The sequence below is a fragment of the Leptodactylus fuscus genome, chromosome 2, assembly GCF_031893055.1.
Source record: "Leptodactylus fuscus isolate aLepFus1 chromosome 2, aLepFus1.hap2, whole genome shotgun sequence".
Classification (NCBI taxonomy): Eukaryota; Metazoa; Chordata; class Amphibia; order Anura; family Leptodactylidae; genus Leptodactylus; species Leptodactylus fuscus.
This window is the reverse complement of record NC_134266.1, coordinates 120234964-120259521: the sequence shown is the minus strand read 5'-3', so window position 1 is coordinate 120259521 and position 24558 is coordinate 120234964. Positions and strand designations below refer to the sequence as shown.

Here is a 24558-nt window from a genome sequence, read left to right as displayed (position 1 = left end):
GAGTTTTTGGGTGTAGTTGCTGGGTGATGGGGAAGGGGAGGGGGTGTTTTGGTTGTCTGTTTGCCCCTTCTCTGAGCTTGAGGACTGGGTTTTTTCCCCCACTTGGAATTCATTCTGGCTGAATACAGGGTATCTGCAGTGCTCCTATTAACCCCTTCCCGACGGAAAAGGAGCAGATACCCTATATTCAGTAGACTGGGCACTTTCAGACACAGGGATACCTAATGTGTATGTGTTTCACAGTAATTTTCTACTTTTATATGTATTCTAGGGAAAGGAGTGATTTAGAACTTTATTTTTTTTTTTTTTAAAGCTTCTTTTTTTCCTCACTATATTATGGGAGATTCTATACATTACTATTGCGACTGGTCATAGGCCAACCCCCACCCAAGCTTGACTCGAGTATAAGCCAAGGGGGGCTTTTTCAGCACTAAAACTGTGCTTAAAGGGATTCTACCACTAAAACACATTTTTTTCTAGTTAACACGTCGGAATAGCCTTTAGAAAGGCTATTCGTCTCTTACCTTTGGATGGGCTCTCCGCCGCGCCGTTCGTTCAAAATACCGGTTTGTACCAGTATGCTAATGAGTTCTCTCACAGCGATGGGGGCGTCCCCATTGCAGCTCGAAAACCCACCGCAGCGCCGCCTCTATGGTCTTCTGTATCCTCCCCTTGCTTCTTCAGCGTCTCTGTTGGACGCCTGCGCAGTACGCTCTGTTCGGCGAAGATTGCCGAACGTACTGCGCATGCGCGAAATTGCAGTGCCCGCACTATGGCTGGGACCGCAATTTCGCGCATGCGCTGTACGTTCGGCAATCTTCGCCTAACAGAGCGTACTGCACAGGCGTCCGACAGAGACGCTGAAGAAGCAAGGGGAGGATACAGAAGACCATAGAGGCGGCGCTGCGGTGGGTTTTCGAGCTGCAATGGGGACGCCCCCATCGCTGCTCCTGCGATGGTGACGCCCCCATCGCTGCGAGAGAACTCATTAGCATACCGGTACAAACCGGTATTTTGAACGAACGGCGCGGCGGAGAGCCCATCCAAAGGTAACAGACGAATAGCCTTTCTAAAGGCTATTCCGACGTGTTAACTAGAAAAAAATGTGTTTTAGTGGTAGAATCCCTTTAAAAATCCGGCTTATACTCGAGTATATATGGTACATTAATCTCAAGCACATCACATAATAGTATTCTTGTGTATTTTTTTGACAAAGTATTTTTTTAGTATTCAGACTCCTCATACTGCACTAAGTATCAGTACTGAAGAACAAACTCTGGCAACTCTAGTTGGTGCCTTGTGAGAATTATGATTTTTGTTTGTAATGGTGCAGACGTGAAAAGAGAATAATACAGTAAAGAACCTAAAAATCTGGACAAACGTTCCATATTCTGTGTAGCAGACATGTCACAATTTACTTAACATAGGTAAGGGAGAATCACAGCTAATGTAGTCAATTGTTATAACCTATTGCGAATAACTCAATGGTCTTCTTGCAGAGCAACTCAAGTGTAACGTGACCTGTTAAACCTGTGTGAGAAATCAATCGGATCATGATAACACATATCCTAAGGTGAAAAATGGCTTTGATGGCAGGAGACCTTCTCTTTTCACAGTCTTTAATGACCACTTTGTACAAGACAGTTCTATAGAATCTTAAGAGGCATATTCTGAAAGACTTCTGGATAAACAAGGAAGTGTCTAATTTCTACACAACATGGGCCATTTTAACATGTTAGTGTCCCACCAACATAATTCAATGTCAGCACAATATAATGCCCCATACCCCCTCAGTGACAAGCTTATGAATATATTACATACAGATTTTTTAAAAGTTATACTCACCTAAACTCATTTCCACCGAGTTGCCTTCAAGTGCCAGTTGTAGTGAAGTCTTTGGCTCGGCTCTCATCGTGCCTCCCTACACAGGCATTACCAGCCAATGTAGGCAGAGTTGAAATTGTTACCTTTCACCCATAACATCCAAATTCAGGACAGCTGAGGGGCTCTTAACCCCTTCCTGCCGGTGAAATTTTTAAATTTTCATGTTTGATTCCCCGCCTTCCAAACCCCATAACTTTTTTCATACTTCTGTTCACAGGGCCATACGAGGGCTTAATGTTTGCAGGACATATTGAACTTCATAATGGTACCATTTATTGGAACTGGAAAAAAAAGCGCATTTGTGCAATTTCCTTATGTGCTTTGTATTTACGGTATTCACTTCACGGCCAAAATGACATGTCAGGGCTCATCCACATCTGCGCCCTGGGTCTCCATTATCCAGGTTTCCGTTTCCTGCCCGAAACTGGGCAGGAGACGGAAACCTGCAGTCATTTTTCAAACCCAGCATTTTGTGCTCTCCGCGGCGAAACCGTTTTTTTTTTTTAACCGGACACAAAGTTGGACATGCAGGACTTTGTGTCCGGTTAAAAAAAAACGGTTTCGCTCACGACTGGACACGTTCTGTCAGGTTTCCATCTTCTGGCTGCAGAAAACCGAAACCTGAAAACAGAAATCGAGCGCTGGTGTGAACCCAGCGTCACCTGTATTCTGTTTCCTTACAATTCCAGGGATACCAAATTTATATAATCTGATTTACATTTTAACCTCTTAAGATCTAAAGCTTTGCAAAATGAATTGTTATTTTTCTAAAAGTCGCCATATTCTGACACCCACAACTTTCATATTTTCGCGTAAGAGATTGCATAGGGCACCTTTTTTGCAAGGCCAGGTGTACTTTTTAGTTATACCATTTTGAGGAATGTCTATTGCTTTGATCACTATTTGTCAAATTTTTATCAGAGGCAAAACAGCAAAAAAAACGTTGGTTCCGTGCTTTTTTTTTCCTGCTATGGCACTTATCTTATGGGGGAAATATTTTTAGATTTGTCTGTAGACCAGGTATTTATGGACACAGGGATACCTAATGTGCAGGTGTTTCATAGTATTTAAGTGCTTTCCTATGTGTTCTAGGAAAAGTGGGGGATTATTTAAAAATGTATATATATATATATATATATATATATATATATATATATATTATTAATACTGTAAGGTCTGATACAGAGGCACCGTTTGTCCTACAGTTAAAGTAGCCCATCTACAGAAATATATGTTAATTGAGCATAGCTACAAAGCATGAACACCTCTGACAGGTCAAAGAGTGAAGTTGCTTCACTCTAAAGCAGAGGTCTTTCTCTAAAGCAGAGGTAGAAAACCTCTAAGTTTTCCAGGCAGAATTTTTTTTTTTTTTTTTTTAATAAAGGTCTGTTAGTGCTACGGATGGGTTAATTAGGGTCAGTACACATGGAGTTTTTGGGCGCTGATTTTGACGCTGAATCCGCCTCAAAATCAGCCTCCAAATAAAGCCTCCCAATAGAACTCTGTGTGCAGAGAGAAAAGTAGTTCAAGAACTACTTTCCTCTCCGCATGACTTGTGCGGACACCGCCTGAAAAACACACGGACCCCATTATAGTCCATGTGCTTTTATTGCTCACCACTTTCTAATGTATTCAGTATTCCATTTGGGGTGGTCCCCAAGCAGAGTCCCCAAACAGAATATCGAAAAACCAGGTCTAAGAAGTCAGACTTGTAGCACTTTTTTATGTTGCGATTTTCGGTGCACACTTTGACTGAGACTCCAATGCAGACGTGAACTTACTTGAACAGGAGTAGACTCCCCATTCACTGCAGCATCTTCTGGCATGTGTCAACAGGCCACTTGAGGAATTACATTTTAGCCTCATTCACTTCAGTACCAAACACAACCTGTGGACAGGTGTGGTGCTGTTTCTAAAAGAAAGCATCTATATGTTTCTTGATTTTCATAAAGTAGAACCTGTTCAAGAGGAAGACTCAGGTAAAGCTTTTGCTGTGGTAAATAAGATTTTGAAACAGTTGTTTCTGTCTGTACATATAACAAATGTAACTGTATCTAGAGGCTCTCAGCCTGCATATCTGAAAGTAGTGCAGAAAAATGAATTCTTCAAGTCTACAGGCATGTTCTTCCAGGTCGCGGTGCAAAACATTCCCATGACATACACAACTACAAGTCCCGGCATTCCTCACGGCGGCGGCTAGTGATGACGTAAAATTATCGCGCAACTGTCTAGGCCTTGCGGTAATTTGCTGTGTAACGTCCAGAGGCCGGGTTTAGCAGTCGGACTACCGGGAAAAGAAAGAAAGTCGCTTGTGTTCAAGTATGGAGTATCTGATCGGTATCCAGGGCCGCGACTATGTGCTGGTGGCGGCAGATACAGTGTGTGCCAACAGCATCATCCAGATGAAGCATGGTGAGTGACCGGGAGCCTACATAGTGACCGGGACACGGTAGTGGCGGCACCTGCAGGTCCTATAGATAAAGCCCTATAGACAAAGCCCCCTCCATATGCCTGCCTGGTGCCCAGCTCTCTGTATATTGTGAGGAGCTGGACAGTCACTTCTATGGTGTTCAATGCAAATTCTACATTAGAAACCTGACCAAATACTCGGGCACAAAGGGAAATTTATGATCGCATGTATACCAATTGTGCAACACATCTCCTCTTCTGCCCCTCGATTGCTACGTTATACAGATGGGAGCATATGGGGATCCAGCACTTTGACATATTGTGCTTTCCTTGTGAATACACCAGACAAATATAGGGCAGATATACTGTTCCAGATGTATCAGGATTTTGACAAAAATATGTGAGATTTATTAGCAGTGTGGGACAGTTTTATAGCACAAAATAATATTAAAAAAGTGAAAGTAGGAAAGTGTCTAATATTTGTCAAAGCACACTGAGTCTTGTCATAATAGTGTATGCCTCTGATATACAGTATTTGATACACTTCCAACTGTGTGATCTATGTTCATGGTGCCTAGATCAGGGGGGCGCTCTAGGGGCTGTAATAAAACTTTACCACCTAAGACATTTAGGTCATATCCATATGATAGACAGGTTTCTACTTTCAGGATTTTGTAAAGTCATGCCTAGTGCAGGGCCAGAGGGGTATTTTTCATGACACAGGGAATCAGACACCAGTAAAATAAGAATTTTTTTTTTTCTAGCTATGTACCAAACTGCACTTATCGTTAAACTGTGAGGGAGATTTATCAGAAGAAAACTGGTGTAAATCTACGCCGTTAGGTGAACTTTTGCACATGCTTTTTTCCGGTCTTCTGTTGTACCATTGATAGCCTCTGTACATCGTCCATTGCGAATGAATGTGAAAGCAGAAGCAGTGCATACCTAAGTATTGCTGCTGCTTCACGGAGATGATCTGTGGGGGTCCTAGTTATCAGACCCCCACTGATCAGATATTGATGCTCTGTCCTGAGGTTAAGCCTGCAATATTTAAAGGGATTTTTCAAACTAACAATATTACTGACCTATCCTAGGGATAGATGGGGGGATCCAATACCTGACACCACCATCAATCAGCTCTTTTCAGAGACAGCTCTGTTCTATGTAATAGCCAATGTGTTCATTACCATTACACAGATAACAACAACTGTCTGCTTCCTGCTCCATTCTCTGTGTATTAGCTGCTGACAGTTGCTAATCAATTACCTGACTTTACAATAGATCATCACTATTTTTAACCCAGTAAACCCCTTTAACACAGGGTGACGGAGTATGTGTGGCCCAGTTTATACATTACAGCTTGGCTTCAGAGCTGTGCATCTGTAAATCTGAAATATAAAGATTGAGAGTCTTCTTTATGTTTCATATCCACTGGCTAATACGGTACAAAGATATATTTTTCCTTCTGTAAATCTGCTACATCATGGGGGAGCTGTTCAGAAATGAAAGTGAAAGAATGTGGAGCAGTTCTGGGCTTCCTGCCTTCTCTCTGCTTGCATCATCTGTAAAATCCCCATAGTATTTCTCATCTTTCCATATTGCTTGTTTCTCCTCACTATATCCAAGTATACATAGGTTTGTATTAATATAATGTAAAAATAGTCAGTAATACAATCCTAGGTATAAATTAGTAATATACAAGTATGTGATTCTCTTCCACCTATGAGGGCTTGTCCAGGACTCTTCTTCTTTCCTGTAATTGGTCCATTCTTGGTTAGACAGTTGTGAATGATAGATCTGCTGGTGCATTTTAGCACATAGTTTTACATACATGTTTATATCATGTGATATAAATGGTAACTCTGTAAATTGCAGCTTCCGTACATACGTGTTTAAGTGTCCAGGTAATGTTTTATAATCCCGATGAATAAGGTTAGTGATCTCAGGACAGTGGCAATACAAATGACATGTATCTGGCGACTATTGTATGTCCTTTATGTGAGTAAAGCATGGAACAAATATTGTTGTCCACTCACATTGAGCTGCTTAGCGATTTAAACCTTGGTGACAGCCTGATATCACTTGTTTCTACTTGAATTGTAAACTTGTCCTTCTTAACCACTTCAGTACCGGGCCAATTTGTGGTCCAGGACCAGACACATTTTTGTGTTTTTTTCGTATGTGCGGTTTTGAGGGCTGTAACATTGTTCTCGTATGTGTCATTCAACTAATTTTTGCGTCTTTTTTCAGGGACAGATAGGGCTTTATTTTTATGTTGTTTTTATTTTCAAATGTGTTTTAATTTTTTTTTATATCCGGGAAAGATTTAGTTTGTCAGGAATTCAATGAATGCTTCAATTTGTTTGTCTGGCAGTGGCTATCAGCCATTTATTTAGGAGTCGGAGCTGGAGTCAGGGTTGGGCTGTAGTAAAATAGGAGTTGGTGGTTTTCTTACCAACTTCACAGCCCTGTTAAAAAGCAGTCACATGAGCGATTGTTCACATTGAATGATCGTTGGTGCACTTGTTCATTTACACAGGTAGATTTGCTGCTGACTATTATGAATCAGTTAAGCTGTCAACCAGTCTTAACCTTGAATGCACAGGGCAGTGATCTCGAGCAAATGTTCTTAAAGGGGTCACGCAGAATTCGAAAACATGTCTGCTTTCCTGTCAGGAAGTGACATCATGTCCATTGGTCGCATCACCATGATCCTGTAGCATTACTAAAATACATTTGATCACTTCCTAAGGTGAATGACGTAGCCATGTTTTCTATTTTAGAAAGCCCCTTTAAATAATTCTCATTTAGCAGATCATGGGCTTATTTAAAGGAATATTGCTATCTGCATTCATTGCTTTGTCAACAAGCTATCCCATCTCTGGGACCCTCCTCTATCTCTAGAATAAAGGTACCCGACCCCTTTTCCTGGTCATACTGAGAAATGGCCTGGAATGTTCTGATTTCTCCATTTATTTGTTACAAATGTTCCAAAAATAGCCAAGGCTACAGCCATTGCTATTATCAGAACCCATATACAAGTAACTAGAGAGACCTGCACATGAGTAGTCATTTCACTGCATCTCAAGATAGATGTGGAACCATAAAGCAGTACTTGTATCTGGGAATTTAAAGGTAAAGATGGACATTACTGTAGTTAACTGGTCATTGAGATTAAAGGACATGTTTGAAAGATATCAATGAGAGTCACTGTGGTCTGTACTAGCAATAGTAAGCTCTTGTGTACAATGCTGGATGACTTGTCTTTCCACCATGATTTACTGTTATATTTTTCTCCCAACAGATGTGGACAAGATGTTCAAGATGAGTGAGAAGATCCTGCTCTTGTGTGTGGGAGAGGCTGGGGACACAGTACAGTTTGCAGAATACATTCAGAAGAATGTACAACTGTACAAAATGAGGAATGGTGAGTCTGTAAAAGTAACACTGGTAATAGATGTGACACAACATACAAAGCCTCGCTGTACAAGTAACGCCATGTGGGCAGTGTTTATTTAATTTCTAGTGTCTGCCCAGCATGTTATGTAAGTGTAGAAGATCTGAGAACAGCATAAATGGTCTTTCAGTAGTAAACTGGATGGGATGTTCATATCGGTGTCGGTCTTCTTTCAGAGAGTGTCCACATAAATCACCAGACAAATTTTTCGTCCAGCATTTTCAATTAAAAAAATGATGGACCCCATTATAGGGCACAGTATGTGTCTGCTATTTTTAGTAGTCTGTCTGGTCCATCGGAAGACCAGAACAATAGACAATGGACACCCTGGCACAGATGTGAATGTAGCCTGCTGTGGCTACTAAGGTTTTGCAGATGTTTTTTATTCTTGACATATGCCATCTTTAGGAAAATCATAATCTTTTTACAAGGCCATCCAATTTGTAGACATCAGTGAATTAACCTTACCAGATATGGTTTTCTGGCTTTAAAAAGGTGCAATTTCTGTTCTCTAAAAATAGTTTTTTCACCACTTCATCCACTTTAAGTTAAGTTTGGCATTATATCTGTCAGATGGTGTAGATTTCCAAGTCTGTTGCCCTAACATGCTGAGGTACTCCAAAATTTAAAAGGCATATACTTCTTCATATTTTTGGCCCATCTCACACAAGTGCTGCTGATGATTAAGACTGGCAAACTACACGTCAGTTGCAATGTATCAACTCCATTGTGTATTAGTGACCCAGAATTACTGTAGTTTATGACTGACTTTAGAATTATTATTAGCCATGTTGAAAACTTGTTTTTGTTTTAGGATACGAATTGTCTCCCTCAGCAGCTGCAAACTTCACACGTAGAAATCTAGCTGACTATCTGAGAAGTAGGGTAAGTTATTAAAGATTTTATTGCAAATAAACTGTATTCAACTGGTTTAATGCAGATGTTGTCAGTGGGTCAACAAGCAGTCTACTGCCCAATAGGCTAGTGAAATTTTCTAAAACACAATTCTGCAAACTCTACAGATGACAATATGGGCAATTGTTCAGTATGTTAGTTTATAAAAAAAAAAAAAATGTAAAAAGTGATGTAGGGTACATTTGATATTAATAACATATATACATACACAGGGACGGGGACTGACAGCAAAGGTCCCTATGCAAGAAGTTTGTCTTCTCCCCACCCTCCTTCAACATCAACAGCAAAGCTACTCATATTCCGTATTGGCACAATCCAGCCACTCACACATTTGACACATGATGCACAAACACTCTCTGCACAGTGTGAGGGTAATATGAACGTCTGAAAACTGGTTCATCTTCAGGGCACAGGACATGTCTTGCACCAAAGATTTTATGACAGTTGCAGGGCTTACGACAGGCCCAGGACTGAGACGCCTCAAGCTGTCAGATTTGCTATTACTGATGCCAGAAAACTGTTTGAGTTCTAGTTGGATAGTGTAAATTTCTATTCTGATTCATGGAACCATCCGACATCCACCGCAGTTATTAACCACTTAGCAGCACGTGATGTACCTGTATGGCATGGTGTTGCTAAAGTAGTATGGAGAGGGCTCAGGAGCTGAGGACTGTGTTATACATGCACCAATTGTACTTGCTAACCCTTTAGATGCCTTGCTCAGCTGTGACTGAGGCACTTAAATGGCAGAGCACAATATTGAACCCAACCACCACCCCCCTTGAACATCATTGGAGAGCAGTGACCCATTGTTATGACAGCCAGAAGGCTATTAAAGGCTCCTAGGCCTGGCAGCATGTAATAGAAATGAATTAATTACACAATATACTTCAGTACAGTTGTATCAGACCCCTAAGAATACAAGTTCAAAGTCTTACTGTAAAAATATAAAAAATATAATAAAAATATATATATGTTTAAATCACACATTTCCATATATTACCCATGAAAATAAACAAAAATTAACAGTTAACACTTAAAGTTAACAAATTAGGCATTACTAATACTTATTTCATGAGTAGCATAATGGGGAAAAAATCTAGACTGACAATCTGTGGTTTAAGGGGTTAGATGGCTGGTCTACTAATTCTGGCACATATTGTGCAGGCAGCGAAATGCATTGAGACTAGTAAAGGAAATGGACTTATTCAAAAAATACTGAGGCAATTTACATACTAAAGGTAGGTGTGGAATAACCTTTCTAAAGGCTATGCAAGGATGTGATTAGTTAAAAATGACTTTTTCCAATGATAGAGCCCTTTAAAGGGAGTCTGTCAGCAAGAAAATCTACATCAAACTAATGGCAAAACCTTGTAAGGCGGCTTCTGCACTTTTCAAAGATGTCTTTCTTAATCCACGTTGTGGCTCCATTTTCATGAAAATCAGGATTTTATTCTTATGCTATAAAGGGCTTTTGGAGGGCTTATTTTACCATTGGGGCAATTATCTAGAGCAGAGAATTGAAGTCCTAACTGTGGACCATGTAGGAGCTGCCGATCATTCCCACGTCACATACTCACCAGTCTTTACTGCTGTAAAATCTTCTTTCTTCCTGGTTTCTTGCATCATTTGGTGGGCAGGGTTTCACATGCAACCTGCCGTTTAGCTCCACCCCCAAATTTGCGTGTAGCTCCGCCCACCCATATTGGACTATGAAGTACAGGCAGCAGCAACTCCATTCTGTGTTACATACAGAGACTGCCTGTCTCTGCCATAATGAACACAACTGAATTAGCTAGCCTGATAACTGGGAGAACAGAAGAAATGAAAGCAGCTCCTCTCCCCTATCTGCTAACAGGAAGCTAGGTCACATGGTGTAGACACAGGAATAGCTAGATACACAGGCTCGCTCCCGTGCACTTAGCCCCTCCTCCCTCCCCCCTGAGAGCAGCAGATACATCACTTGACTTTTGAGCAGATAAGTCAGGGCTGTGTCCACAATTAATTGAATAAAGTAAGATAGTGGACAAACAAAGCAGTTTTGCTGAAGCAGTGTATTTAGGAAAAGTCTTACATCCACATTAACAAGCAGTATAGATAGGATCCTTGTGATGGGACAACCCCTTTAAGAGCCATGTAATAAATTGGGTGTATGTTATGCTAGCGCACAGGATATCAGGACTAGTTTATGAAATGCCAGTCTTTAATAAAATCCACAATCTCTGCACAGTACCGACCCTTGTGAGTCTGATTCTGTTTTGCACTTAAACTGTTGCACTTAAGCTGGTACAAGACCCTGTCTATGCACTCACTTAAATTGACTCGCTTTTCAGCTGCATCTTGTTTTATGCACCAGCTCAGTTGTTGATGTGATTGGTTCAAATCTTCTCTTGTGGTTCTTTTCTCTGTTTATCCTTCTGCTCCCAGAGGTATTCCTCCTGCTTAGACTTTGAATTTGCTGAATCAGGGGGAATCCAAGGGAAATTACAAGCTGTTACAACTGTTTATGTCATTACCCCAAAGAATGTCAGTGTCCTAACCAAATATGATAGATGAAGTTCACTGTCTGCTTTGGTATGATTGCCTAGTATGTAGACTGAAGATGCATTCTTGGTCTAATAGAGTATCCCATGGTAGTTTGCTGCCTGAATTATTTCCATTTCCATTCTGCACAGCTGCATATCTTTGCGTTGTGTGTAGTACTCTGTTGGATTTTTAACTCCTAGTTCAGCTTTCCTTTCCTAGATGAATGAACGTGAAGTTGCACTTATCACTAACCGTAGTATGGAAACTGGTCTGGCGGTTCTGACTGTATGAAATGTATATTATCCAGCACCTGGTGTGGTCATTTGTTCATTTTTGTAGGTTATAAAAGTCTGTGTGTATGATTGTAATATTTTCTGATATATGAGAAATAAGTGTCGCTTTTCATATTAAAGATAGGTGCCAGCAAAGGACTTCTTGATCCTTAGTCTGCTCAATAGAAGAAGAAAAAAATGCTGCACTCCAAAAATTCATAGAAAAATTCTTTGATCTGGTGGAACATTTTCTCAAGTCTATAGAGAAAACTGAGATATCATACTTGATACTTTAATTTTCCTATGATTTCTTTGTATAATTTCAATCCTCCAGTTCATATTATAAGTGGTTTTATTTTTCTTCTGCTATTTCTGTAGTTTGTTGCATTTATTCTCCTTTCCAGCATGCCTCTAATAATATGCCTGCTCCCCAGGATTATCCAGCTACGGTGTAATGTTATTGTGGTGCTCACATGACCCCAAGAAACAGATGGTGCAGGTGAAGCTGTGATTTTTAAATATCCTGTCTCCCAAGTGCTGAAATCCATTTACTATACACACCGAAAGTTAATATCGCTAACGAGGGTAATTGAACACGCGTTTTGGCAAACACATTTAGCAGGATGTGACATGGTGCCACGTTCCATCTCCTCTCCTCTATTCATAGTCATGGCCACCCTCCCCCTGTCCCCATAGCAGACCTGTTTTACCCCTCTCTGTCTCCACTGTGCCCACACTCGCCCCACCTGTTCCAGATGGGCAACTCAGTAGGGGGACACTGGCAGAGGCAGATGTGTTTGCATGCCGGAGATGCAGCTCTGTGCCACTGCAGATGGTGATGCCTGGGAGGGAGTGGGGTGTGTAAGCTATTGTTAAAGATCACATAGTGCTCATAGTTCCTGCTGTTACTATACTGTACACTAACTATACAACCACTGACACTGCACATTTGTAGCTGCTTACAATGAAACAACCCACCTTAGCTGCCTGGTGACCTCTGTACATTAATATTGCTATGATAATTTGAACATAAGTTTTTTAAAGGAGTGCTTTGACCCAGTGAAACAGCCCGCAATGACTGTAGCAGGAGGCTGAAAAAATAGGCGTCCTGAATGATCTTGCTGCGGATTCAGCGGCTCGAGACCGCCATTCATCTGGGCGTCAGCGGAAAGCCATGATGGAATGCTGATGCCCTGAATCACTATCCCGGTATGGCTAGACAGAGGCTGCATATGAATTCCTCTTAATTTTCCACTGTGTGACCATACCTCAGAGAGACCACAGAGTTTGGACCGCAGCCCCTTTAATGAATACCAAGCACAGCTCTGCACATCACTTTTACTTGATGTTGCAGTTTAACCCCTTTTTTGGGTAGGAGGTTGTACTGCAAACAAGCCATGTGATGAATAAACCTGACATTACAGACCTGTGAAGCAGAAGCAGCACGGATTTCGAGAAAACTGGATATCAGACACTCGCCAAGACAATATCAATGACCTTTCCTAAAGTTAAATTATTAACAGGAAAATCCTTTAAGGCCTCATGAACATAATCTAACTATGTTGAGTGCTCCTCAAACTGCGTTGTGTAACCCACAAAACTAAGAACCACTGGTCTATATTATATGCTGCATTGCGTGCAGGTCCACACGTCTGCAAGTGCAATGCTTACTGAGTACTGATGGAGGTTCTCATTGCAATTTGTGAAGCCCTTGGAATCAGTGGTGAGCTACATTCATCACCTACCACTCTATGTACTTTCTCCTCTATTGGTCACAGCAGGCTCTGCAACATAGAGAAAGTAGGGAGCAATGTGATGAATGCAGATCACAACTCACTCCCAGTCCGCTATTAACTTCAATGAGCATCTCCATCAGTACTGATTGAGGCATTCATTGCAATTCTAAAGTCAGCTTGGTGCCCGCAGCCATCTATTCAGGGCAGGGGACCTGTATGCAGTGCAGCATGTAATATAGGCCTCCACTGGATATGTGGGCACTGTGGGGACCATTATGTTATACATTGGGCTGTTACGTTGCATGTGGGGACACTGTGGTTCATTATGTTACATGTGGGGACACTATAGCGGTAATTACATAGCTGTTGTAAGTTAGTAGGAGATGCCTCTCTTGAAAAGGTTGAGGAACTCTTTTCTAGAGAATGTACGATAATGTATAGGGTCTTGTACATAGGTGCATCAGAGGCAACACATGCAGAAGCAAGATGTCCTGCACATATCGCTGACCTTAGTGTCCTTTGTATCGCTACTAGGGATGAAGACTATTGTATGCAATGGCTTCCCATGGTGTCACAGTACATCCAGGGTAGGATACAAGTGCTCACCTTGCATCCTCCATGCTCAAACCTGATCATCATCTGATCCCAAACAAAACCTGGATTTATCACAAAAATAGTTCCAGTCTGTAGCAACCCAAGAAACAAAGCAGATGGTAGCTGGCTGTCAATGGCAGGACGTGTAATGGATGATGTGACACCAGATATTCTTCTGTGAAGCACCTGGAAAGGGTCCGGGTACAGACAGGTGTGTAATAAAGTTGCCATCTTTGTCTGAATGGTGGACAAGGAAACTGTAGGAGTTGCTGTGCTTACCAGTGGATTGCACTTCTACTGTGGGCTGTCTGGGTTTAAGTGTCAACATCTTGTTTGTTGTGAGCTCATGTATCCGCCACTTCCAACACCTACTAACAGCTAGATCAGAACTGCCTAGATGGTCGGCAATTTGTCAAAATTACCAACCTGCTTCTCTCAGACTAATCATGCGCCCCCTCTCAAATTCTTTTTTATTGGGCAGCAGGGGAAGGACTTTTAGGCTAAGACCCCATGTAGCGGAAACACAGCTTTTTTTTGTTGTCGATTTTGTTGTGGTTTTTTGAGCCAAAGCCAAGAATGGCTACAAAAGGATATGGGAGATCTATAGGAAGTTCTTATATGTATACCTTTTGCCCAGTCCACTCCTGACTTTGGCTCAAAAAACCGCAACAAAATCTGCAACAAAAAGAAACTGCATCTCCCCAATGTTGGGCCTCAGCCTTATATCCTTTTGTGGCAGACCCAGTTTCTAATCCGATAACAACAGAAGTCATAAGTCATTTATATATCTGCCTGAGACATAACGGAGTGCTGAGTTTAGAAACAATCTGACACTTCCGACATTGAAGTGCATTATATCTTATTTTTTTTTGTCAATGGGTGTGTGTGTCATATATAATTTGTGTGTGTGTATACATATATAAAATCCAGTCACACACAGTGAAAAGGATAGATGCTAGCAGCTTGGTTTTATTTGTACATTCTCATTGAGCTTGGTGCTACCTCCTATCTCCAATGTGATAAGTTGGATGTTTGTCTTTCTAACCAATGCTGACACAGTTGCGGCATCGCAGGTGTAAATTCCCCAGCCCTTAAGTGTCTCTCTCTGGGGGATCTGAAACTGAGACAGCGTTGCTATCTCACTCTCCTCCAACAAAGATGTGCTAAGCAGCGAGTACCTGCTGAGCGTGGAGGAATCGAAGCATCAGCAAAATATACTCAACTTCAGACTTTTTTTTTCAGGGGTCTCCATACAAAGTCGAGAGCTCATAAATTAGCATAGTAAGCTTAATATAAAAACATGCATTTATCCGCATTATTTCCAGTGTTTGTTTGCTTTTTGTGTAAAAGAGGGAAAATGCACTGAAACCCTTCTTTGTTTTTTTATTTTCTTTGCATCCATTGATCCATTGAAATTTTAAATTAACCGTAAATGATGATGGGTATAGCAGTGGGCAGATATGAGAATTTCCTGTTGTATTGCTGTCATTTTTGGTACTCTTATTATTAACATAAAAAAATGTTTAGGATTGTATACCCTAACCTTTTACTCAAGATGCATATGTGGCTCTTGGATTCCTGTACACTGCACCCAAACAGTTGCCAACTGCAGGATCTGTTCTATACCAGCAACCATGGGGTCAGAGCATTACCAAAATTATGGTGAGAACCAGATCACAGGCAGTCCTAGTGGTTTAAGCATCTGTTAACATCTTATTTTTGGGCACGGTGGTGGTATACACCAGGAGTGTCATTTTGGCATAATTTTTTTTTTTTTCTATATATAAAATTACAGTAGACCATGCATTATATATTATAATATAAGTCAATGGCATTGGGTAATACTTTCAGTGTGTCTGGAAATAAGATAACCATATACTTCTTTTTTTAGGCTATTACTTGACTCCTGGGTCAGAAGGAGAAGTCTCAGTTTGATATCTGTGTCATCCTGGCTTTTTTAATATGACTGAATATCGAATTTTAGGGGGATAGCGTCACTCCTTGGGGAGAGACCACCATATAGGTGTGTGGAGACTTATTAAGAATTTAGCACTCCACTTTGCAAGGGACTATGGGAAGAATATGCAAATCTGTCTTCCATGATGTAATTAGGAAGTCAGGTGCCTAAGTGTTGCAAACCAATAGAGGGCGCTCACTGGAATGTGCAAGCCTGTCTTCCCTGATGTAATTAGGAAGACAAAATCTCAGTGATATAGCCCAATAAAGGCTGCTCCCTTTAACATCATGCTCGACCTTCCAAGAGGCCTTTGTTTTGCAATGATGCTGGGATTATTACCAGGTATAGTCTCTCAACCAAGGACGGCCGTTTCGATGTTATTGCATCTCGTCAGCCCGGTGTAGAGAAGACTAACCTGGTAGAGGTGAGAGGCTTAGACAGGGTTAGGGGGATATCGTCACACTGACTTCCTAATTACATCATGGAAGACAGATTTGCATATTCTTATCGAATTTTATAAAGTTATAAAACTTTCAGCAATAACTTTTTGTAAGAACTCGTCTCTTTCCCGATATTGATGCTTTGTATTATTATTGCCTCTTTCGTATTTATGCAGCGAGTGTACTAAAATACTATGCATTTTACATTGTATTAGCAATGAAGCAGGGATGTGCCAACTTTTGACCTAGGATGAATAACATTATTGTGACTCTGCCCCCGCCCTTGCGTGTGTCACTTGCCCTGCGCTTCCTTCCTGCTGTGCAGGTTTCTTCCTGTTCTCTCCCCATTCTTTTTCCCCATGTTTGTTACTGTTATTTTGCCTTCCGCCAGATGTCTCACCACTGTCAGTCACCACCCCTGTGCCGTCTCACCGTACGGCATGTCTTAGTGTCTCTTGTCACCACTGCACCCCTGGAGCTGAGAACTTGGTGGAATTTCACGCTCTGCTAAATCACAAACACCGTTCAATGTTGTAGAGAAAATAATGGGATTCAGAGGCTTGTTTATATTAGATTATGTGTGTATATGAAGAGAACATTTCTTGTAGATTTCCATAGGTCTATTGTTTACGGCTGCTTTCCCTTAGGCTGGCCCTTACACATTGGATAGATGTCAAACGCGCAGCCCTCTGACCTCCTCATCAATGCCATAGAGTTTGAATGGACAGGTAGGGCGCTGGCTAAACAAACGCTCAATTCAGCTCCTTCTGCACATGGTTTTGTAGCTGAGGGATTTGGATTCTCCTGTTCTGGCAATTGGTGGTCCCAATGGTTAGAGGAAAATATATTTTAAAAAAGTGTAACTAGTATGAACACTATTAGGGGACTGTTCTGTTGTATATTGACATTCACACAGTTTCTCCAGAAACAGATGCAAGTTAGAACTAAATGTGGCATGATGTAGGAAATCTATTATTTGGTATTTAAAATGAGCCGTAATAGAATATTGACCCTGTGTGTATGTAGTAATGTACAAAATCCTAAGCGGTTAGCAATCAATTGCTCATCAGTTTCTGGTTTTGAATGGGTAAAACTCACAGTTCATCCCATGTGCCCGAGCGTGTCAAGAGGAAGTCTGACATGGTAAGTGGCACAGATGTATTGGTTTAATTAAAACTGCCTCACACCCTTTTATTTATGCCTGAGCTTCTCACACATGCAGAAAGCTGGCATCTCGAGAGTCGCACAAACCTTTAGCGAGACATCTCCTGCACCGCTCTTTAAACACTGAGATCCCCCTCCCCATTCTTCCTCCTGTTAATTGTGACTGCGTCTTGGAAGTGTAGGCATAAATAAATGTTAGAGCGGCTAATTAAATTAAAGTATCTATAACTGCAACCTCTTCTGCCCAATGCACACAGTCCTCGACTGGCCTGGCTGTCCAGAGCATTGACACTCCGAGCCAGGTTGTGCTGCCATCTCTACCCCGATTCACATGGGCTTGTTCATTATTCTTTTATTTAACTCAAAGTAATGGTTTGATTGAGAAATTGTTTTACATAGATTACTGCTCTCTCCAAATTATTTAAAGGAAAGGCCCCTGTGATGTATAGTAAAACATTTCAACCCCATTTTTGATGTCAACATTTAGCTTGTAAATCTTGGCAGATACTGTCCAGGTTGATTTTTTTTGTTATTAATTATATTATATTATGCTACGGTACTTTGAACTATGCAGGTGTTTTTGTTCGTTGGGGAGAAAAAGTAGACCACAGATTGGCCAGGGAAAAGTCTGGCTACTGCTCAGTAGCAGTCCCGCAAAGGCGAAACAGTCTGTTGGCCCCCACAATCAGAGATTCAGGCCGTTAAATTTAAAAAAAAAAAATTCCCTGAAGCACCTGGGCTGTAATATTAGATATAGGCTAAGTTTCATTGTTCAAAAAAAAAAAAAAGTAGACTTTATGTAAACTTACCCATTTAGAGCATATTTGAATGTGTTGTCGTTTTGCTGCAGATTCTGCACCATTTACATGTCAAAAAGGACACAATGATGCTATTAAATAGTACCATACATGGTACAGTAGAAAAAAAAACACATCCATCATGTTTTACCAGGGGATGGGAAAGGAGATGACCAAAGGAAATATCATAAGGGCTCGTTCACACGGGGCATGAGGGGGTAGATTATGGTGCTGAATCCACGTCATAATCCACCCCCTCACAATGGAGGTCTATGTAGACCGCCAGCTTACTTTTTTCTGTGAGAAAATGGCCGCTTACTTACTGTGTAGGCGGCCATTTTTCTTGTGGCCGCAGGCATGCGCAGTCGGCTCTGCCCGAGGCCTACAAGTTTGACCGGCTGCGCTGGAAGAAGACGTGTGAAGAGGACGTTCCTGAAGAAGATGGAGGCGTCGCTGGAGAGTTCTATTGCAGCATCGGGGACGCCCCCAGTTCTGCCCCCAGTTCTGCCCCCAGTGCTGCGAGAGAACTGATTTGCATACCGACAAAAAACAGGATTTCTACAGAACGGCGCCGCAGAGAACACATCTAAAGGTAGGAGAATAATAGTCCTTCTTAAGGATATTCCTACGTGTTAGGGACAAAAAATAGAGTTTTAATGATAGGATCTCTTTAAACCTTTTTTTTCTTCAGATGTAGGGAATGCCCCCATGTCTTTTGAGGGGACTTTGTCTATTGCTTTGATCACAGTTAAAAAAAAAAAAAAAAAAAAAAACTTCACTCCTACAGTAACTGATCACTTTTTATTTAGCATTCGCTCTATGTAAATGGAGGACTATCAGTTTCCATCTGCTTTTAGTGTTTTTTGCTTCTAGAATGTTTGAAGAAAAGTGTTTTTAGTCACTTTTTGTAATTTTCACATACTAAATAGTAGCGTTAGTGCCTATGGTGTGTTAGGAAGCCCTGAGTGAGTAAAACATTTAGTCTATAAGGTTTTTATAATGATACCTGATCTGTTGAGCTGGAATAATTTCTGTTATTAATGATGCCTACATGTTTTTATATCCGGTTATAACATCAATCCATGTCATTTCAGACCCCTTACCATGTTAACTTGCTGCTGGCTGGTTATGATGAACAAGATGGACCTTCCCTTTATTATATGGATTATCTAGCAGCCCTGGCAAAGGCACCTTTTGCAGCTCACGGCTATGGAGCCTACCTTACTCTCAGCATCCTTGACCGCTACTACAAACCAGGTACGAAGAGTAATACATTTTATATAAGTGGAGATGGGCTCATTCCATGAACTGTTAACGGATTGTACTGTGAATGGCACTTATCCCTTATCCTCTTGTCTTTATTCACCAGTCCCCTAGAGATAAAAGGAGAATATATGCACAACCACTGCTCCATTCAAATGGGGATATAGGAACCCTGTTCATGAGATCAGAGGGTCCCCCATTAATCAGACACATTTAATTTGTAGTACAACTCCTACCCCTTTACAAATCTTGATCTCAAACATGTGTGACATAGGGAAGATGGTGGGAAATTGCGTTTTGGACTCTTTAGGAACAACTCCCTGCTCCCCCATGGATTACCTGATTGCTGAGTCTGCCACTGACTGGAACCATTAACACAGTGCTTGAGTAGGACTTTACTGCCGCAGCCATGCACATGTTACATGTCTTCTGGACAGCACACTGTGTAGTCACTTCTAATATGTACTCATCTAATTCATGGGGATGCAGTGAGCCAAAAAACATTGATTGGCTATTGGGGGACTACTCTTAACAATAAGTCATCAATAGCAAAGTCCTGTAAAACCTTTTAGTGGGAGTCTACAACATACTGCACATAGCTTTCTTGTGTACTATGTACTGCACATACCTTTCTTGTGTACTATATTCATTGAAAACCTTTTGAACACATTGAAAAAATAGCCTTCATATGTAGGATTTTCATGCTATGTTTTTTACTGCAGAGATAAGTAAATTGTTAAACCTTTACTGATTTCAAGCAGATTTGTTATCAGCTTAGTTCTGCTATTAGCCGAAATTTCGCAATATTTCTTCTTGAGAGCCATTTCCACTAATAAAATGCATTCAAAGAATAAAAATGGAGACAAAGTTTGAGTCTAGTGTATTTATGAGCATGGATGTTGCCCCAAATTCCCCCGGTACAAAGTAAAGCTTTGTGCTACTTTGGCTAATATGAGCTCAGACCTGTCCTTTGGTCTCCAGACTATGGGATCTGATGCAATCTACTTTAACCAAAATATCTGGCATTTCACTGGCACAGTTAAGTAGAAACCATTAGCTCTGAAATAATGATTCTCGCTTTCTAAATGTCAGTTCTCAAGCTATTTTTTTTATGTTTATCACTTGAGGGAATGTAGAACCTGGAGGTAGCAGAGCAGACTCAGTTTAGAGAGGTTGCTTTGCAATGCAGCCCTCCAAACATGTTATACCAGTGCTGAGACATTGGTGTGATAACACCCACACCTTGCTGGGACACAGAGTGTAGAGTACCCCCTGGTGGGACCTTAGTATCACCTACACCCTCTTTCCCCAGTCCCTCAGGTCGCTTTCTGTGTCATACTATCAATCAATCATGGCTTGTCTTAGTGTACTCTTAGTGCTTCCAGAATATATGGTACTGTAGCTGTTAAAGGCTTTGCTGTTTCTAGATGTATATTTGTCAAAATAGTATATAGTAAGGCTTTACTTGCAAGAAGAGAACATTGTAGAGTTTGGTGGTTTGAGACCCAGGCTCATTCTTGAACATTTGGTAAAATATCTGCACGCCTGTGCAAGATTTCCATTCCCTGGGATTTCAGACCGCGTACATCATGAAATTTATCTTTGGGTGATAAGTAATAAGTGTCCTTTGTTGGAAATTCCCTTAAAAGTGGTTATAACTGATACTATGAATTTTGCTCCACAAGTTGTTTGCCCTACTTTTTTTTTCTTTTCCGAATAGTTTCTAACAAAGACCCCTAAGTCAATACTACTCAGCATGAAGCACATAGTAAAGTCAACTGACCCGCCTTAATGCCGTTCATTATAGCCTGAGGTGGCGCATAGAGATCATTCGGCAGTTCTCAGAAGGTGGTACTTTCCTCCCAAGACTGGAATTTCGTCATGCCTCCCTCACCAACATAGCTAATTGATTAGCATTAGGGTTATTGGGAGGGTTTGTCACATATGGAACATGTTTCTTTCCCATGAAAGGTGCAGAAAGAGGGAGGAACAGGGACAATCGTATGGTTTCCAATGAAAGATCTTCTACCTAAATGAATATTTAAAAAAAAAAAAATCCCTTCTCCATAGATCATCTTGACAATACAGGAAATGACAAACTAAAAGGGACAAATACTGGCCAACGTCTTATATGTTGGCTGACCACTCATCTGTAACTTCTGCATACATGTGCATACTTGCCTCAGCTGTGTGTGCATGTGTTTTCAATGGTAAAGGAGAATATGATTCTGTCAGATGCCGTAAGCAGCAGCTTATATTCCCTATAACGGGTCAGGCGTGCTAAAATTCAATGTACCCGCACCATTAGATGGCTGGCTGGACTCTCTACAATCGGCTCGACTGATTTTCATCTTATTGTTAATGTCCTCATTAATCTTCTTGATTCAGATTAAGAGATAATAGATTTTCTTTACACACATTCCTACCAACCTGATTACTCAAAGGAGAAGTCATACCGGTTTGTGGAGGTCTTCACTTTAGCACACCATTATAACTAAAACGTAAAAAAAACTATATAAATTAGGTATCCCCAGAATCGTACCTACCCATCAAATACTGGTGACTTGTCATTTTGGCTGCACAGTGGATGCTGTAAAAACAAAGACCGTAAGAAAGTCACACAAACGCAGTTTTTCTCCATTTCCACCCCATTTATTTCCAGCTTCCCAGTATGTGATATGGAATATTAAATGGTGCCTTTACAAAGTTCAATTTGTCCTGCACATATTAAACGCTCATATGGCTTTGTAACAGAAAAATAACAACGTTATAGAGGCTGGAAGCCAGGGAGTCAAAAAAGAAAATCAAAAACACCTGTTCAGGGAAGGGGTTAAATACATGGGTTAAAACTGTACTTTTTTATGTATGACATTCTGGTCTATTCTTTGTTCTAGATCTCTCACGGGAAGAGGCAGTAGAACTTCTAAAGAAATGTGTTGCAGAGGTAAGTAAACAGTGTAAAATGTATAGGGATTGAAAGGAATATCACAATATCTAGATCGGGGGTACACAACTAATTTTAGTAAAGGTCTGTTGACTGGGGTCCACCATCAAGTACAGGTCCTAGTACGAAAAAAAAATTAGGAAAAAAATATTTCTTAATGTGGCATTATACTGTGCTTGGGAGCTCTTAGGAGCATTATATGACCAAGAAAATAAAAACTGAACTAAAAAGAGATTAAAAAAAAAAAACTCAGAAGAAACATTAACACTTATTTGTGAATTATGTTTTTCCACGACCAGTTTTGACATTGTGACTGGGTATGATGTGGGACTTCTATTTACTAGGTTTTCTTCCAAACCAGTTGTAGAACAGATTTTTTTTTTATTTATTTTTTTAGCCGATGGTCACAAGCCCCTCTTCTTACCAGCCCTGCTTTAAAGCCGTGTCATAATATTTGTGTTTACCTGCCTAATGCCATGTTAACAACCTGCTAATTTTAGCCCTTTAACCCAGTTTCTGACTCCTTTGCATTCCTTTAATTTATGTTAACACATTTTCGAAGGCGCTGTTTGCTTGCTTGCGCACACCGTTTTTTTTATGATTTTCTGTCTTTCAGCTCCAGAAGCGGTTTATCCTGAGCCTTCCTTCATTCACTGTGCGGGTCATTGATAAGGATGGGATCCATGACCTGGAGTCCATCCCTGCATCAAGTGTATAAATTCTTCATTCCCATCATGCGTTTTTTTTACTTTGATTTCTACAACTCTTGCTTCAATAAAGTATCCCAATAAAGTTTGGGACTTGGAAAAAAGAAATGGTCTGAATGTTATGCTTAACAAGCGCGTGTTACTGTGAAGAGGCAGCTCAGGAAGACCTGAGAAGATTGATGTATAGATTTGTGGGGAAAGAGTCATTATAACTTGTCAATCATTAATATATATCTTTTAGATCTCTGCTTAGAAACAGTAGTTGAGACAAGGGGGTGGTCCTACTATTGATTGACGGTTTCTGCTCTGACTGTGCTTGCAGAGATGGCTGTCACTCACTGATAACAACTAAAAATCAGTTTCTCCTGCTGCCTGCAGATTATACTGTACTTTTATGGTGGCATGTTCCCTTCAAAGAGAATCTCTCACAGATATTTCAACCTCTAAACTACCACTATGTCATGATATAGGGACTTTCTAATCATGCATTATGTCTAAAAAGGACTATAGTCCATGCACTATGTAAATTACCAAGATAGATTCAAGTGGTCCATTGTCTTGGGATTCATGTGGCCCTGGACATTTTCATAAGCCAGCTTCCACAGCATCCAGTGCAGGCACAGATAAATCTTGCACAAGAGTAGAGATGAGCAAGTACTGTTCGGATCAGCCGATCCGAACAGCACGCTCGCATAGAAATGAATGGACGTAGCCGGCACGCGGGGGGTTAAGCGGCCAGCCGACGTCAAAGCGGAAGTACCAGGTGCATCCATTCATTTCTATGGAGCGTGCTGTTCGGATCGGCTGATCCGAACAGTACTCGCTCATCTCTACGCTAGAAATATATGTAATCTTTTAAGGAAATAGCCTGTTTTAGCCTTAAAGGACTTGTCTGGGATAAATTAATATTTTAAGAATAAGCGCCCCCTTCCCCTTTCTAAATAACCTTTTATTATACATTAGTTTTACTGTAATATGACCTATATATATATAGATTACATTTTTGCCTTTCTGCTAATGATCCGGGGTGGTGTTCTAAGGAATATCCACACCCCAGGATATCAATGGAAAGAAGCCAGCCAATTCTATACGCTGCTCCCCCAATTTTACTTGCCTGTTCCTCCTGTGGATATTCGTCTCCCGGGATGTCATTGCCGGAAAGCCACCCCTTCATTGTGTGTTCCAGTCATCCATGCATGCACAAGACAGTGGTCAATACTAGAGATGAGCGAACACTATTGGAAACAGCCGTTTCGAATAGCACACTCCCATAGAAATGAATGGAAGCGGCCGGCATGCAGATTTTGCAAGTGGCTGGCTGCTTACCCCCCCCCACGTTCCGGCTACGTCCATTCATTTCTATGGGAGCGTGCTATTCGAAACGGCTGTTTCGAAATAGTGTTCGCTCATCTCTAGTCAATACACATCACACAGCCAAAGCAAGCTCATTCTTCCCACAGGAACAGAATCTCAAGGTCTCCAATGCTGCCCGG

The 24558-nt window shown here is 41.0% G+C and overlaps 1 protein-coding gene across 1 annotated transcript; it reads left to right on the top strand.

Annotated features, from left to right (window-relative positions):
• The first annotated feature begins 4090 nt into the window (after positions 1-4090).
• PSMB2 (proteasome 20S subunit beta 2) lies at positions 4091-23173 on the top strand. Its single transcript, XM_075264584.1, has 6 exons — positions 4091-4296; positions 7598-7720; positions 8565-8635; positions 19246-19408; positions 22309-22358; positions 22975-23173. The coding sequence occupies exons 1-6, from the start codon at positions 4206-4208 to the stop codon at positions 23074-23076; spliced, it is 600 nt and encodes a 199-aa protein (XP_075120685.1). The 5' UTR covers positions 4091-4205; the 3' UTR covers positions 23077-23173.
• Positions 23174-24558: the final 1385 nt, after the last annotated feature.

Excerpts from the sequence above, each read along its gene's own strand:
- PSMB2 (XM_075264584.1), top strand. The coding sequence starts at position 4,206 with ATGGAGTATCTGATCGGTATCCAGGGCCGCGACTATGTGCTGGTGGCG. Across the intron at positions 7,721-8,564 it reads ACTGTACAAAATGAGGAATG|GATACGAATTGTCTCCCTCA; the intron begins GTGAGTCTGTAA and ends TTTTTGTTTTAG. Across the intron at positions 22,359-22,974 it reads TAAAGAAATGTGTTGCAGAG|CTCCAGAAGCGGTTTATCCT; the intron begins GTAAGTAAACAG and ends TCTGTCTTTCAG.